This window comes from Cyphellophora attinorum (assembly GCF_001299255.1).
Source record: "Cyphellophora attinorum strain CBS 131958 chromosome Unknown Contig1, whole genome shotgun sequence".
Lineage (NCBI taxonomy): Eukaryota > Fungi > Ascomycota > Eurotiomycetes > Chaetothyriales > Cyphellophoraceae > Cyphellophora > Cyphellophora attinorum.
In genome coordinates, this window is record NW_017253229.1 from 1,758,731 (window position 1) to 1,772,360 (window position 13,630).

At 54.1% G+C, this 13,630-nt stretch overlaps 6 protein-coding genes across 6 annotated transcripts; 1 reads left to right on the top strand and 5 right to left on the bottom strand.

The window, feature by feature from the left end:
* Nucleotides 1-2,702: 2,702 nt before the first annotated feature.
* On the bottom strand, nucleotides 2,703-3,425 carry AB675_914 (uncharacterized protein; the record flags this gene model as incomplete). Its single annotated transcript, XM_018149660.1, has 1 exon — nucleotides 2,703-3,425. One exon carries the CDS (start codon nucleotides 3,423-3,425, stop codon nucleotides 2,703-2,705), a length of 723 nt encoding a protein of 240 aa, XP_018005659.1.
* Nucleotides 3,426-4,302: 877 nt separating this feature from the next.
* Nucleotides 4,303-4,704, bottom strand: AB675_915 (uncharacterized protein; the record flags this gene model as incomplete). The annotated part of the gene is made up of 1 exon (XM_018149670.1): nucleotides 4,303-4,704. One exon carries the CDS (start codon nucleotides 4,702-4,704, stop codon nucleotides 4,303-4,305), a length of 402 nt encoding a protein of 133 aa, XP_018005663.1.
* Nucleotides 4,705-5,536: 832 nt separating this feature from the next.
* On the bottom strand, nucleotides 5,537-6,446 carry AB675_916 (putative RNA-binding protein; the record flags this gene model as incomplete). Its single annotated transcript, XM_018149680.1, has 2 exons — nucleotides 5,537-6,086; nucleotides 6,115-6,446. The coding sequence occupies 2 exons, from the start codon at nucleotides 6,444-6,446 to the stop codon at nucleotides 5,537-5,539; spliced, it is 882 nt and encodes a 293-aa protein (XP_018005573.1).
* Nucleotides 6,447-7,727: 1,281 nt separating this feature from the next.
* Nucleotides 7,728-9,487, bottom strand: AB675_917 (putative HC-toxin efflux carrier TOXA; the record flags this gene model as incomplete). Its single annotated transcript, XM_018149690.1, has 2 exons — nucleotides 7,728-8,417; nucleotides 8,474-9,487. The coding sequence occupies 2 exons, from the start codon at nucleotides 9,485-9,487 to the stop codon at nucleotides 7,728-7,730; spliced, it is 1,704 nt and encodes a 567-aa protein (XP_018005485.1).
* Nucleotides 9,488-10,460: 973 nt separating this feature from the next.
* On the top strand, nucleotides 10,461-11,483 carry AB675_918 (uncharacterized protein; the record flags this gene model as incomplete). The annotated part of the gene is made up of 3 exons (XM_018149701.1): nucleotides 10,461-10,515; nucleotides 10,563-11,162; nucleotides 11,218-11,483. 3 exons carry the CDS (start codon nucleotides 10,461-10,463, stop codon nucleotides 11,481-11,483), a joined length of 921 nt encoding a protein of 306 aa, XP_018005400.1.
* Nucleotides 11,484-11,744: 261 nt separating this feature from the next.
* Nucleotides 11,745-12,719, bottom strand: AB675_919 (uncharacterized protein; the record flags this gene model as incomplete). Its single annotated transcript, XM_018149712.1, has 1 exon — nucleotides 11,745-12,719. One exon carries the CDS (start codon nucleotides 12,717-12,719, stop codon nucleotides 11,745-11,747), a length of 975 nt encoding a protein of 324 aa, XP_018006028.1.
* Nucleotides 12,720-13,630: the final 911 nt, after the last annotated feature.

A 13,630-nucleotide genomic window follows, 5' to 3' on the forward strand; every position in this document is an offset into this window, starting at 1 on the left:
GAAGACGCAGCAGGTGAGGAGGTGGATTTCGAGAGGATTGTAGATATCAGGGTCGTTAGTGGTGGATTGGCCGAGTTGGGTGGCGAGTTTGGCGGCTGGAGTGACGAGATCGACTGGAAAGGGAACATAGGCTACGCGGACGGTCAGAAGATCGATGAAATCGGCCATCTGTTGGTAGAGTGGAGAAGTGGTGGAGAGTTGGGAACGCTGGGCGGCGGAGTCTTCGAGAAACGTGAGCAGCATATCCTTGCAAAGCTTGCGGCGGTTATCAGGTTGGGGGCCCAGAAGGAGTTCGCGGTACCACGATAGAGTTCGGGCGTTGTAGATGAGGAACTTGACAGAGGGAGAAATGCCAATCAGAGCGTCGATCTCGAAGGAGCTCGGGTAGTCGTCGACATCGTTGGATTTAAGGAGACCAGTAGCGAGGAGGGTGAGCTTCTTCTGAATGGAGGTGACGCAGAAAGCGCGGTTGACTAGTTCTTCGAAGTCTCGAATGTCGAGGCCAGCAGCGCGCTCCTGGATGAGCAGACGATTTGCGGTTTTGTCTCTCAGCTCGCCAAGTGCTTCGGCACAAACACGGACGAGGAGATAGGACTTCGCGTGAGTGTAATAAGTATCGATGTTGCACTCAGCGTGAATGACGAGTAGGGCGCAGATCCAGACAAAGGCGAGTCTGTTGACGGACGATGTAAGGTGGGCAGCGAGTGCGGCATCGAGACGGCTGTACATCCCATCCAGCGTCTTGATGATGGAAGAGCTCGTACTCGAGTCGGTACCTCCTGGGTAGCTGTCGTCGCGTCGACCTGGAAGCAAGCTGATGGCAGAGAGCAAAAGCTGTCGCACGAAACCAGTAGCGCCTCGAACAACCTTCATGGCGGTTTCGATGTCGTCTGGAAGGAGAGGAAAGTTAGGGTGGATGGTGTCATAGTACTTCTTGAGGTCGACAGACTCGAAGACTGCGGAGCCAGCCGAAGCTGAAGCGGGTTCCGTCTTCAGACGCTTCGCGGGACGATCGAGAGTATCCATACTGTCGTAAAAGTTGATAGTGTTCTCTGGTGGATCTGGCTCGTCAGGAGGCACTGCGATGCTGAAACGATCTCGTGGACGACTTGTGGCAGATTGCGGTTGTGGGGTGAAGCTCACGCTACCAAAGCGTTCGAATCCTGGAGCGGAAAAACTTGGCCGCGCGCCAGGCAACGAATAGTTCCGACGGGCACCAGACATGGCTCATCGGTGGACATAAAGATGTCTCCTCCGTCGAACGACTGTCGAACTGCTGGGTTGTCGAATATGCGCTCCACTTGCTGCACTCGCTCCGCGAGATCCTTGATGTAGCTGCTACTGATTAACTTACATCCAGCGGCAGCGAGGTAGTAAGTCTTACCCTTTGTTTGGCCCGCGCTTAAGAGGCTGACGACTGTACTGGCAGTCCAGTCCGGCCTTGACACAACTATTGCAAGGGGTTGGAACGCCATCGTCAGTGGTAGTGGTGATGCACTTCGTCTACTGAGGTCAGTACGCTCCACGAAAGAGACCACGAGGTCTTACCTTCTTGCGTCGACACTCATCGCAAGCTTGTGAGGCTTTGGCCTTGGACTTGCTCTTGTCGCCAGGCGTGGCACTATCCGGGGTCACATCGACACTGCCTCGAGATCCAGCCGACGGGAAGTTCTGCTGGTTGGCCTGCTGATTTGGCAGTGCTATACCATGCGTCGACGACCCCGAGGTGTCAATCCGCATTGGAGTATCCCCATTTCTTCCAGCGGCATCTTGAGCTGCAGCCACAAGATGTGCTGTGAAATCGTTCTCTATAGGACGACCATACTGCTGCGAGGTGATGCCGAGGTCGTGCTCGGGAAGAGGAGGATAGTCGGCGGCGGCATTGTACGCGTACGACGGCTGAGCTTGCGAGTATTGTGGTGCACCTTGACTTTGACCGTGGCCTTGCTGTGGTGGGAACTGAAGAGCAGCACTCTGGTCCTTCTGTTCGTTGTGAGCGGACTCCATCTTCAATTCGACACCGCAACAATATATCGCCGTCGTCCGAACACTCGCGCTCGGATTGAAGCAAAGGGACTGGAGGAATATTTCGCCGGTGAGTGGGTTCACGATTTAGAGCTCTTTCCAGAAGACGCTAACTCAGAAAGGCAGGTTTGCCGCCAGCCTGACTACTCTCCATTTGAACATTACTGATAATCTCTTAACTACAACAGCAATGGCAAAGGTGGTGAACATGTCGGTCCAGGGCCTGGTTCTAACCAAGTATGTATCACAGGGTCTGCTGACAAAGGTGATTCACTCGAAGAGTCAACAGAAGTCAACTACACGACACTTTTCATCATGAAGGATCCGACGGCAGCTCGATGTAGGAAAGGTCCGGGACTGGAGCAGTCCGGGGTAGGGGCAGCATCACTTCGGGGCAGCAGCAGTGTGAGGCAGGCAGCTTGATGCAACAGCACTTCCAGCTAATACACCCACAATCATCAGTCTCGTCCCATTAGACAACCACCCTCAACGTCAACCCCTTTCAACAGCTCCTCCAACCCCTGCCTGCGGCACAACTTGCCCCCACTACGTCAACCCCTCTCAACAGCCCCTCCAACACCTGCCTGCGGGACAGCTTGCCCCCAGTCGCCTCCCCATACACAGAGCAGATTTTGCTTCGCTCGCCAGCAATGCGCGCAAACTCACTTCGGCCCCCTTCAGCTCTCCAGCGCCCCGTTCCCCTCCAAAACCTTCCATACAGTCCTCTCAAACCTCCTCCTCTCCCACTGCTCCTCATATCCCTCCACCCACTTCCTCCCAATATCCCCCACAAAATTATCAAACGTCGTCTCCGGCTTCTCCCTACACAATCCACACATGATCTCCAGCATGTCCTCCTTGAACCCAACTCTCGGATACGCCGCCAACACTTCCTTGAACTCCTCTTCCGTGATTAGTCCGCCAGGTGTGTGCGGCCCCAAGAAGTCTGCGACGATGCCGAGCGCTGTAGCGACGACGACTGGGTCCGGGGAGTGCAGAGACACAGATGGGGTGGTATGTAGTGCGATGGCGTACCAGATCGCGTTGAGGTCGCCGCCCACGGCAGCCGCGTTCTTGGCTTCAACGGAGGAGGCGAGCCAATTCTTTGCGGCGATCGCGCCGTCGACCTCGAAGCGCTTGTCTCGGGATCGACAGTCGGGGTCTTTCGACCAGCCCAGGTCGTGCAGTAGGATTGCGGTGGCGACCGCTTCGTGGTCGACGGTGCTCAAGCCGGGGTGCTTGGAGGCGATGATCAGGGCGAAGATGGCGGAACGGACGGTATGGTTGACAGTGGAGGGGATGTTTTTGGTCTGGATGTGGGCAAGGGCGGATTTGGTCAAGGGGGTGATCGGGAACGTGATGCCGGCGATGGGAGCGGTAGGCAGGGTTGTGTTCGCCATGGTAGGAGATAGTGTTGCAGAGAGATTGGGCGCTGGTCTGGTTTGAGCTGAGTCGTTGGTGTCTGCAGAGCTACTTGGTATTCGAAGGCCAGGTACCGAACTTGGCGCTTTTGTTGAAGAAGTAAGAGGAGGATACAGTGCGCAAGATACGCTTCATATACCTTCCGGACGCCATGGCTTCAGGCCTTGTTTCCTTCCCATCCTGAACAAATCGCAGAGAGTCAGTTGTCAAGCATAACGTTCCAATAGCCACCACACATACAGCAACACAAGCATCTCGCGCCCACCCATAGGCACAGCGGTTTCAATTCCAGACACGCGAACCTGCTCAGTCTGTCAAAAAGCCAACGTTCAGCAGGCGAAAGTCGCCTCGCATATGTATGGCTGCTTCATCATACTGTCCAGATCAGGCGACTCACCTCATTCCTTCCTGTTCCAGCATAGCAGCATTTTGTACTACAGCCAATCACATCTTTCGCGAAAACGCTCTCCGGCGCGGATTTGTCGTTCACCGTGAAGACTTGATATAGCGCATAGCTGGGCTCACGTACGTATCGTAGTCAAGGCTGACGACGCAGCGATACAAAGATCATCGATCAAATTGCAGGTTGGCGATTGCTTCGTTGCACGTCAATTAAGGCGGAAGGAAGCCGCGGAGGGGACGAAGTTTGGAGACCTCGTATAACGGGAGACCGAAGGGTCTGATTTGCATATTGTCATTGTTCTGGGATGAATTCGACCTGCAGAGGACAGCCTTGTGATTAGACACGGGCCACTTTGCAGTCGCTCGACCTGCGACTGTCCCCGGGGCTGCGAGTGCTAAGGGGAAGCGACCGTCTGACCTAATATTGCCCACGCCGACATTTCTTTTGTGCGTCTAGACGTCCTCCCTCGTCAAGATCTTCTCAAAATGATCGCGAACCTGATCCTTGACAGTATCATGAAAGTAGCTGCGATACGTAGCCATGCTGCCGCCTCTAACCCAGAATTCGAAGTGGATGCGTTTCCAGAATATTTTCGCCGCAACCTGACGAATGCCCTTCGAGATGAGAAGAAGAGTCCAAGGCCTGCAATCCCAGATCAACAGATTCCTGATTCGGGAGCCATCATCATCGCGCCAGTAGAACGGATGGCATTGTTTCCATGCAGTCGTGTCAGACCAAAAGTATTCGTACTCTTGATAGCTGTAGCGTGAGTAATCGCGTTGATGTGTTGTCACGATAGTGACACGTTGGGGGACGGTGAATTCGAGGATCTTTTCGAGTATTTCCGGCGGCATGGCGTCGAGTTTGGGTTCAGGTTTGACATTATCTGTTCACATACCCATGGAGGCGCAGAAGTATTTTGAGGCATGATCTTGTGGACTTGATTCGAGTATAGGGTTGCGCGAGCGTAGAGAGATATGATGGGCGCAGTCCAATGCAGTCGTCAGAGAAAGAGACGTTGTGCTGGAGACGGTGAAGAGCAAGGAGGACTTCACGCTGCGCCGTATGAGCAAGTGAGGGCAACCGAGTAATGAAGAGTGATAGAGTGTCTCAAGTGAAGAGGCTGCGAAGGACTGTATCTCAATCCATCTTGCTTGGCCAAGCCCGTCCATACTTGCCACTCGCGACAAAGCCGAGGATTTGCGCCGGCTCTCTCCTGATTCTTGCTAGGCATGGGCGCTTCCTTGTCTGGAGCGATTGTTTCGCGAGCCTTGCGAGTAGCATCTTCTTGCTCGATGTACTTCCTCAACATAGGCTCATCGAACTATCTTATCCGATCGGTGACGCGTGGCTTCACCTGGCCATCATGCACTAGCCATGTCCCCTGTATGCGATATACTGCGAGCGGTGATATGTTGTTTGTCTCATGAAGCCGTTCAAGCAAGCCTCTACTACACTCTCCGGTGGGGTAGAGCCGATGTAGGTATAAGTCCCGTACGCCATCGAAGGTGATGAGAAGGTTGTCCCGGTCGGCCCCTGCTGTGTGTAGAGCTTGTTTTCCGAGAAAGAACAACCAGATCAGACACTTCCTCAGCGAAGTCTTACCTCGATCGTTGGCTCGACAAAAATGAACGCTTGCTCAGAGTTGAAATCATTCTGGAAGGTCAGAGCCTCGCAAACTCTGTATCATCCCAGAATCTTCAACCCGCCCTTCGTCTTATCAGCGCCCTTCTTCTTGACCCCACCATGCTCAACCTTCCCAGCCTTGTTCTTGTTATTCTTTCCCCGCTTATCCTGGACCGTCGTCGGTCGCACCTCCGTCACAGCTCGCTTGATGAGTACAGGATGACTGCCAATGTACTTGCCTTGCATCTCCCGTGCTGCCTGGAAGTAGTCGTCACCGCTACTGAAGCTCACAAAGCCAAAACCCTTTGACTTGGTTGTCCGCTTCTCTCTGATAACTCGTGCCTTCTGCACCGACTCGTACTTGGAGAAGGCCTTCAGCAACGACTCGTCTGTCACTTCGCCGGCGAGGTTGCCGACGAAGATGCGGAAGTGTGCAGGATCCCATTCGAGTAGGGAGGGGTCTTGCCAGGTGGCGCCTCCGCCTGATCGCTGTACTGTCTTCGGCTTTTCATCTTTCGCTGCTGGCGAATCTGTTCTTGCGGTGGACGAGTATGCGGCTGCGGCATTCGCTGCGGATTGTCCTGGTAGTCTAGGCTTCTCGCCGTCTTTGCTTAGGTAGCAGACTGCCATTGCGCTACTTGGGCTTCGTATTCTGGATCATAGTTGCTGCCGCGGCTGCGGCTGTGCCGGGCTCTGGGAAGGGGTTGTGAATCTGGGGAGGAGCGTTGTAGGTCGCTTGTGGGTATGGCTGAGGTTGTTGCGCATATGATACGGGAGCGCTGTATGCGGGAATTGGTGGTGCGGCGTACTGTGCTGGGCTCTGCGTCCGGGCCTGCTGAGCGACTGCGCGCGGTGCGAAACTGAAGGCTGGCTTGAAGCCGGATGACTTTGATGGAGGAGGTTTTGCAGGTAGACCTGGCGGTCTGCTGGCGTCGGAATCGCTCAGACCTGGTGGTGGCGGGTATGACATGATGAATGTATGTTCTCAAAGAGGGTGGGCGAAACTTGGTTCGAGGAAACGTACCACTGGTTCTTTTGCGCTTACGGTAATCAGCGCGTGCCTGACAGCCTGCTTGTAGTGATCTGTCGACGAACAGTCCCAAGCGCGAAGATCGAGGATGGACTTGGCTTTTACGTGGTTTTGTAAATGAAGATATGTAGTGAGAGGCAATCTGGGAAGAGAAGAGGCCCGCAAGGCAGAAAGCTTGGCAAACCGGATGACAGAGCCTACGAGCTGCGTTCTGTCGATATAAATGATCTTCAACTACCAGCACTCCCTCGTAAGACTCAAGACTGAAACCAAACCGCATATCCGGACCCCCTCGCTTCGCGATCACCTCACGTCACTCCTCTTGGTCTCGTCTCTTAATGGCTTTGATCCTGTTTACTTTGCGCAAACAACTTTAACCCGACTGAAAATCGTCACAACATTCGGATCACTCGTCCTCATCACCCCAACATTGCACGCTTTTGCGTCAATCGGGCCCAGCACATTCTTAGCCAGTCCACACTCCGTGTCCGTTGCGCACAAGTAAATGTTGCATCGCTTCTGCTGTTCACCTGCCAACGAGACAGCCGCTGTGCCTGGCGGAACGAAATGCCACTTGGCGTCTGTCCCCGAGTCTGGAATCATGGTGGATCAGTGGCGTTGGACTTGACATGAGGCAGGTTCTGGTGGTACCGAAGGGGCTATTTGAGTCGAGAAACTCACCATCGTTAATTGACAATGGTACACCATTTGCTACCGTGCATTCTTGATCTTGCCAGAACTCCAGGTGACTTGCGAGGTGCATGTGCTCGATGCCGTGATGCCGGCGGGTTGGGTTGGCGATGACTGCCGGTATCGATAGCAGTGCTGCTATACAGAAATGAGGTATGAGATGCATACCGGGACGCTTCTGAATACTGGGCTGTTCGGTAAGGCGATCTCGTATGGTCAACCGTAGGTTCGGCACTCCTTGATGTAGTCCACATATGACGGGACACTGGCAAGATTGTATGCTTTTCTGGCAGGCAAGAAGTTGGTCGCATTTGGAATTTGGAAGGCGCACCCACACCAAAGAACGAATTTGTGGAAGATGCAAGCAGCCGCCTCTGGCAGCCTCAAGCTTACGTTGTGCAGATAGAGCGCTAAGAAGTGTGCCGATTGTGTCTGAGAAGTGAGCAAAATCTATTCGTTATCGTATGGTACTGTACATGAAGCCAACCAAGCTATGCAAAACCAAGATGTGCAAAAGAAGCGTACTCAAACCTATTGCTTCTCAACATCCACCTCCTGACTCGTCTTCGGCTTCACTTCCTCCTTCCCAGCTGCAGCAGGCTGCTGCTGCTTGACACTCTTCCACTCCATCATAGCTGCACCAATCCACAGCACGCAGCCTGCGCCGACAGCCACGTAGAATGTAGCCCGTAGCGCAGAATTGTACTCCAGAAGGACTCTTGGCAGATCCGCCTGCGGCACCACCTTTCTCAACTCGGTCGCACCGACTGATGTCACGAGACTGGGGCTGATGCCAGGAATGTTGGCTCTCGCCAACCCGTCGGCCAGCTGATTGATGAACAAGTTCTGTGCTACCGAGATGAAAAGTGCTCCACCCATCGTTTGCATGAAGAAGATCACCGAGGCTCCAATGGCGACGTCTTTCCTTGGAAGCACAGTCTGCACGGCCAAATTGGGTTGCTGCATGCCCAGACCGAGCCCAAGGCCGTAGAGCGCTTGGTAGCCAATCCACTTCGCGTGACCGGTGTTGACTTCGAATGTGGAGATCAGGCCGGCGCCGATGGGAACAAACAGTGCGCTCCAGTACATCCAGGGTGTGTAGTATCCAATTTTCTTTGTGAGGATACCGGCCGTGATGCTGGTGATGACCAGGCCGATGACGAGAGGTAGGGTGTCGATTCCGCTCTTGACGGCTGATGTTCCACGAACAGCTTGAAACCACTAGTGCACCTGTTAGAATAAAGCCGTGCGGGGAGATGAAGATTAGGGACACGTACAATTGGGATGAAATAGACCAGCACCATCATGCCAGCACCATTGAAGAAGCTGTAGATTGCGCCTGCAATGACGGAGCGATAGGTGAAGAATCGTGGCGGGATTGTTGCGTTCTCCTTCCGCCATAGTTCGACGATGATAAATGCCGGAAAGCCAACAGCGAAGATCACCAAGCAAAGAATGGTCCTCCAGTTCGACCATGGCCACACTGCACCACCATTCTGTAGAGCGAGCAGCAGTGAGACAATGCTTGGTATGAAGATCGTTGTGCCGATAGGGTCGAGTCTGTCAACCTTTTGCCAGAGGGTCGTGTGTTTAGGCGGCTCGAAATCCAACTTCAGCATGAAGACCAGCAACACAATGGTGACTGCTCCGATCGGGACATTGATGTAAAAGCACCACCGCCATGAGACTTGGTCGACAAAGGCACCACCCAGTAGAGGTCCGATAGCGCTTGAGATGCCGAAGATGATGCCGAAGAAGCCCATGATGGCTGGTCTCTTGTGAAGCGGTAGGATGTAGACCATGATGGTGATGGCACCGGAAAAGATACCAGCACTTCCGGCCCCAGCGACTGCGCGACCGATGATGAAGACGATCGAGGAGCTAGCCGCGCCGCAAATGATGCTTCCGACCTCAAATGCAGTAATGCAGCCCAGGAACACCCATTTCGGATCGTAGAAGGTGTATACGCGTCCAAGCAATGGCATGATGGCTCCCATGGGCAGGAGATATGCAGAGCCGTACCAACCAACGTCGTCAAGAGAGTTGAAGGCGTTTGTGATGGCTGGGATGGCTGTAGCGATGATGAGTCGGTCCAGCGATGTTAGGAAGGCTGCGAGGAAGATGCCTGCCATGATGGGGATGACTTTGCTGTTTGGAGGATACACATGCTCCTTCGATTGCATCTTGGTGAGGTCCGAGGCTGTCTTTTCCGTGGCCGGTTCGGACGACGAGGTGGCCGTGGAGGGGACTGAAGCGTCGGACTGCCTCTTTTTCTTGAAGATGGACACCATGTTGGGTGATGTTGGTGTACAATGGGGTAGTAGAAAGTGTTTGCTGTTGAGTGAAGGGTGCTGAAGTACAGTCTCGTGTTCAGCAGGCCAGGCGACTATATACTCATACCTTTCATGGGATCAAAGTGCAGATTTACCACCGTCGTACACGCATTAAGTCCGTCACCAGGCGTGGAATCACTTACTAGTCTGCAAAACATGCATTTGCTAGGCGGCTCGGGTAGCATCGTCTGGCAGCGCCCGAGCACTCGTTTCGAGATCACGCGCAAAAAGCAAGGGCAAGATGATTGTAGGCGGCGTTTACCGGCGCCGAGCAAAACAAAGGTAGAGCTGGGGCTCGGGAATTGAGAGCGCACACCGGCCGAGCTACTTCAAAGCTCCCGAGGATCGATTTCTGCAGCTGCTCGTGCGGCGCAATTAGTCGCCATGAATGCCGTAATATAGCATGAGGATCTCGTTCGTGCGCACACAGTGAATCATTGTCATCCACAAACATCGCGTTGAGATTATTGCTGTCGACGTTGTAAGAAAGCTCGGGGCCAGGACGCCTTCGGGTGCTTGGAAGATCTTAAATCTCCTGGAGATCCACCCATTGTGAATTCGCAAAGCTCTCTCTCCGATTGGTGGAATAACTGCCACGCATTGCATCACAGCAGATTTAATAGCAAGTTATCATCTCTTCCTGCCACTGACCAAAGACACTCGAGTATGGCCAGCATCATGAACAGCGCATCAGGCCTCGAGTTCGTGCTCGCCAGCGACGAGCACAAGACTCCAGTGGGATCCTTGGCTCTGCAATTCCGTCTGGAACACTCTTCCGAGAATCTTAGGTGACATCAGTCGTTCATGACGTTGATCATAAATTTTGTAAGTCGATAAGATGAGGTGGGCACGCGTTCGAGAGCCAGTCTTGACTGGTTCTATCATTCCCATACCCTCGAACTACTGTGAAACAGAACAGAAATTCGCAACCATGGAGACCGTGAAGAACGCCTCCAAGAACACCAACAAGGACCAGTTTGAGAAGGGTGAGACTTCTTGATCATCTGGAAATGTATATGACTGACCAAACCAGGACATGAGGTGCCAATTACTCACCAAGAGCAGCCTGGAACACAGAGTGAACTGCCAATCAAGCCCGCCAGCACCAGAATACCGACCGAAGACGGCGGCTACCAGCTGTACAAGGCAGCCGGCAAATTGCAGGGCAAGAATGCCCTCATCACAGGCGGCGACTCGGGCATAGGCCGAGCCGTTGCCATCCTATTCGCCATGGAGGGTGCCAACAGCGTCATCTCCTACCTTCCCGAGGAGGAGAAGGACGCCCAGGAGACCAAGCAGCGCGTCGAGGAAGCTGGCGCCAAGGCCTGGCTGTTTCCTACGGATGTCCGATCGAGGGAGAATTGCCAGAAGCTAGTGGATTTTGCTCTCGAGCAAGCCGGCCGTATCAACATCCTCATCAACAATGCTGCCTACCAGAAGGTGATCAAGGATATTCACGAACTCGAATATGAACAGTGGCATAAGACCTTCGATACAAACATCCACCCCTATTTCTACTTGTCGAAAATGTTACTCCCTCAGATGAAGTCTGGAGACACGATCATCAACAATGGCTCAATCAATGCATATGTTGGCCGACCAGACCTGCTTGACTATACGTCCACCAAGGGAGGTGAGTTACTAAGTGCCCCGTCAATCTCGATGAAGCCAATACTGACATGCTCCAGCCATCACATCATTCACTCGTGGCCTAGCAAATCAGTTCGTCGACAAAGGCATCAGAGTCAACCAAGTCTGCCCGGGTCCAGTATGGACGCCGCTAGTCCCGTCGACGATGAGCTCCGAGGCTCAAGACTCGTTCACCTCACCTATGGGAAGACCAGGCCAGCCAAGCGAGATCGCAACCTGCTTTGTCTTCCTCGCCAGCCAGGACAGTACTCTTATCAGCGGCCAGTCGCTTCATCCTAACGGTGGTGTCATTGTGAACGGCTGATCGCATTTGGAGTTCTGCTGGCGCAGCTGGCTAATGAGCAAGGACCAAAGCAATCGATTCAACAAGGCAACTATGAGAAACGATCTAGATTTGAACCAAATACAAACTTTTCAAGATTACAAGCGTCAGGCCCGTGTTCAAGCTGTGGCTAGTATACAAAGGTGTTCGTGAGTGAGCGTAAGAACATAAGTCCAATTCGACAAGCCCCCTGGGTCGCTCACGATTCTTGTTCTGTCGGCCCTTTCCATCCGTTGGAAGAGCTCATTTCTTGCAGATCCCACCCAGGAGCGCCTCAAGGTCGATCGAGCCTCCAAGCTTGCCACCCAAAGCTCCTTCCAGAACGGCCTCCAGACCAGCCTTGCCTGACAGACCTCCGCCTAAGACCAAGTCGATGGCACCACCGATCTTGCCACTCAAGTCGCCACCAATGCTTCCGCTTGCTCCGCCCTTGACGCCTCCGTTGGCTCCGCCCTCGATACTTCCTCCGACACCTGCACCTGCTCCGCCTTGCACGCCGCCGCCGACACCAGCACTTGCGCCACCTTCGATACCTCCGCCGATGCTGGCGTCTACACCTCCTGATGCACCGCCTCCGACGCCGCCACCAGCTTGTGCACCGCCTTCAACACCAGCATTTGCGCCTCCACCAACACCGATGCTTCCAGAACCTCCAATGCCAACACTTCCTGAGCCAGCAGCGCCTCCATCGACACCGGCATTGGCTTCACCACTTGCCTCACCGCCTACAGAGACCCACTCATCACCTCCAGCCTGCCCCTTGCCGCTGCCTCCGACTGCTCCTTCTGCAGAGCCTCCGACACCAGCAGAACCGCCAATGCCAGCAGAGCCCTCAACACCGCCATCTACCTTGCCTGACCCGCCAACACCGCCCTCGACCTCTCCTTTCCCACCAGCAGCGCCTTCAACGAAGACTCCTCCTTTGCCACCAACTAGGCCCCCAAGCAAGCCACCTAGGTCCAGCCCAGCACCTTTCCCACCCGTAGCGGCGCCGCCTCCGAGCAGGGCGCCAACCTTCCCCAGGGTAACATCGATTTCGCCTTTGCCGCTAGCGGCGCCTCCAGCACCTGCAGAACCTCCAGCACCAGCAGCAACGTTGGCGATTCCGCCTAGCTTGTCGCCGAGGTCTACCACTGTCCAGCTTGTTGGTGCGGCAAGGGTAGTAGGGGTGCTGAGAAGAGCGAGGAGGAGGAGAGTGAGGGATTGCTGAGACTTCATGTTTGTTGGACGTTGGTAATGTTGGATTGTGTGACAGTTGCGCTGAGATACGTGTGGTGTAGTATGTACAACTTTCGATCTCCTGGAACGACGAAGTGAAGCGAACGTGACTATGTGAATTGAACGAGTGACGATGAATGTATTGAACGAGTGTGTTCTCTAGGAAAGGCAGTTGATGGGCTGTTGATTGAATGGATGAAAGTTATCACTACATCGAGGACTGGTGCATGGCTTTATACATGCCGAGCAGGTAGGCGACATCCTTCAGGAGAGGTAAAATTTCTAACCTCGAGTCAGCAGTGCGCCGATGACTGGACGCCATAATGTGAGTGACTGATGTCCAGTACCTGTTTCGGAAGTCTCGAAGAACACCAACCTTGCCAATCCATGCAGGCACTAGCCTTGTCAGAGCAGGTCGACTCCTCCCTCAGCCAAAAGATCGACGCGAGATGGGGCCTGGCCTTGGACAGAGCCACCGGCATCAATGTCGATGGATAAAAGGCCCGTGCTCGAAACATGCTGTCTTAGACATCAATCGTGCCTAGATGGCCATAAATGAGTCCGTGATTTGCTCTACTGTCAGCAGCGCTGAGCCTAAGCCACGACAGGGGATGCCGACACGTCGACCTACCTTCGAGCCTCCTACTACCCACATCATCGTCGCGGAGGGAGAAAAAGTCGTACTTTCAACAAGTCTCGAAGCACTGTCTGCGCGAGAGAGGCCACCAGCACAGTTGTCGAGCCAGGAAGCCCCGTCGTGGCTACAGGCAGCACAGCAGGGGCAGGGGGACGACCAACACGCCATCAGCACATCTGTGGATCACAAAGAGGTAGCACTAGCCTGTGTCACGTTAGGACGAGGCTGTCTAGCTCGTCAAGCTAGTCTAGCAGGATATCGCGAATCGCAGGCG